The sequence below is a fragment of the Trachemys scripta genome, chromosome 19 (genome assembly GCF_013100865.1).
Source record: "Trachemys scripta elegans isolate TJP31775 chromosome 19, CAS_Tse_1.0, whole genome shotgun sequence".
Lineage (NCBI taxonomy): Eukaryota > Metazoa > Chordata > Testudines > Emydidae > Trachemys > Trachemys scripta.
In genome coordinates this window covers 1,693,179-1,695,015 of record NC_048316.1, presented here as the reverse complement: position 1 = coordinate 1,695,015, position 1,837 = coordinate 1,693,179, and the positions used below count along the sequence as shown (strand labels likewise).

General features: G+C 73.1%; 1 protein-coding gene across 1 annotated transcript in view; it reads right to left on the bottom strand.

Annotated features, from left to right (window-relative positions):
- The window catches only part of HES2 (hes family bHLH transcription factor 2), a 2,324-nt gene extending 1,727 nt beyond the window's left edge, over window positions 1–597 (bottom strand). The window contains exons 1-2 of the mRNA XM_034753648.1: window positions 502–597; window positions 241–336 (exon numbers count right to left, since the gene is read on the bottom strand). Coding sequence (XP_034609539.1) covers window positions 241–336; window positions 502–597 — 192 coding nt within the window. The remainder of the gene's footprint in view (window positions 1–240; window positions 337–501) is intronic.
- Window positions 598–1,837: the final 1,240 nt, after the last annotated feature.

The window sequence follows — 1,837 nt, the reverse complement described above, 5'->3', positions numbered from 1 at the left end:
CCGGAGGGGGCGGGGGCGCAGGGCTCAGCGCGGTGCCGGCCGGAGGGGGCGGGGGTGCAGCGCGGTGCCGGCCGGGGGGGCGGGGGCGCAGGGCGCAGCGCGGTGCCGGCCCGGAGAGCGCAGGACGTAGAGCGCAGGGCTCAAAGCGGTGCCGGCCCGGAGAGCGCAGGGCGCAGCGCGGTGCCGGCCGGGGGGGGCGGGGGCGCAGGGCGCAGCGCGGTGCCGGCTGCTGGTACTCACGTCTTTGCCGATGAGCGGCAGGATGAGGGTCTTCAGCTGGTTGAGGCTCTCATTGATGCGGGCTCGTCTGCGCTTCTCCATCAGCGGCTTGAGGGTCTGCGGGCACACAAGGGCACGGGTCAGTTCCGGTGCAGCAGGGGCACCAGGGGGGCGCGCGGGTCAGGCCCAGGGGCTGAGGGGGTTACATGGGGGGTGCGGAGGCCGAGGAATGTGGGGCGGGATCTGAGGGGACCCCAGGGCTAGAGCGCGACCCTCGCTCACCTTCCGCAGCTCAGCGGCCTCCCCGGTTTTCCTGTGCGCCCCCAGCCTGGAGCTGTAGCTCTGCGCCGCTTCGGGCGCTGCGCTGCGCGGGGACATGGATCCAGGGGCAGGATCGCTGGGAGCTCGGCCGGGCAGAGCTGCTGGGGGTGGAATCGTTGCTCCCAGCCGGGGCTGGGGCTTTTTATGGAGCCGCCTCTGCTGGGCCCCGCCTCTTGCCTTTGTTACAGGGCTGGGGAGGGACGCCCGGGGCAGGGCTGGCTCCTCAAGGAGGCCCCGCCAATTAACAGCCGCCCCATCTGCTGGGCCTTGGGCTCAGGGCAGTGAGATCTGGGCACCGGCTGCAGCTACGAGCGCAGCCCGGCCCCTCACCTGCCCGGCGCTGCTCTGTGCGCCTAGCGGGTTCCGGGGAGCCCCGCAGCCCCGCACTGTCCCCAGTCCCAGAGCCCGCGCTAGCGTTCGGGCGACTCTACAGCGCGCGTTACACACCGCCTGGGAAAGCGCTCGGGATTGATGCGCCCCCTTCCCCCCCAGACACACACACACCCCCCTCGCTGGACCGATGCTGGCAGCAGAGGTGTGCACATACAGGCCCGTATATTCAGGGTTCCCTCTCCTGACACGTGCTACGCGCACGACTCTGTGCACGCGTCTCCGCCGTTTAAGAGGCGGGTGGGCCCAGTGCTGACACAAAGCTCGTCTCGGGGAGCCACCCTGCTTGCCTCAGCGCCCAGCCCCGCCCCTGGGACCGCCCGACACGCGGGGCCCCTGGGACCGCCCGACACGCGTGGCCCCTGGCTGGGGGCAGGTTTGCGCAGCATGTTGCGAGTCCGAACGCGACAGGCGCCGTGGGAAGCTTTGCTGCGCGGCCCGTGTTATCCCCGGGGCCCCGCGCACTGGAGCTACCCAGGCGGCGCGCTCCACGCAGGGACCCGCGGGACCAGTGGGCCGCTCCCTGGGTGGGATCTCGGGGACGGCGGCGTCTCTCTCGGCTCCCCCGGGGCGGGACGGGGGGGCACAGAGGCGGCTGGATCGCCCAGTCGCAGCCCCCGGCGCCCGCCCGCCCGAGCTGCTGTCCAAGGTGCTGAGCGCAGGCCCCTCACGAACCTCCGGACGGGGCCGCTTCATGGACCGTCTCCCGCCGCCCTGCGGGGCGCCCTGCGGCTGAGGCTGGGTAGTTCTGTCCCTGCCCGAGCTGGGAGCCGGGCTCTGGCCGACCCCGCCATTAGCCGCAGGGAGTCAGCCCAGTCACCCCCGCCTGGGGAGCGGGCAGGGGCAGCCAAGGGCCCTGGTGTGGCACCGCCGGGCCGTTGGCCTCCCGGGGGATGAGCTCGGCCCA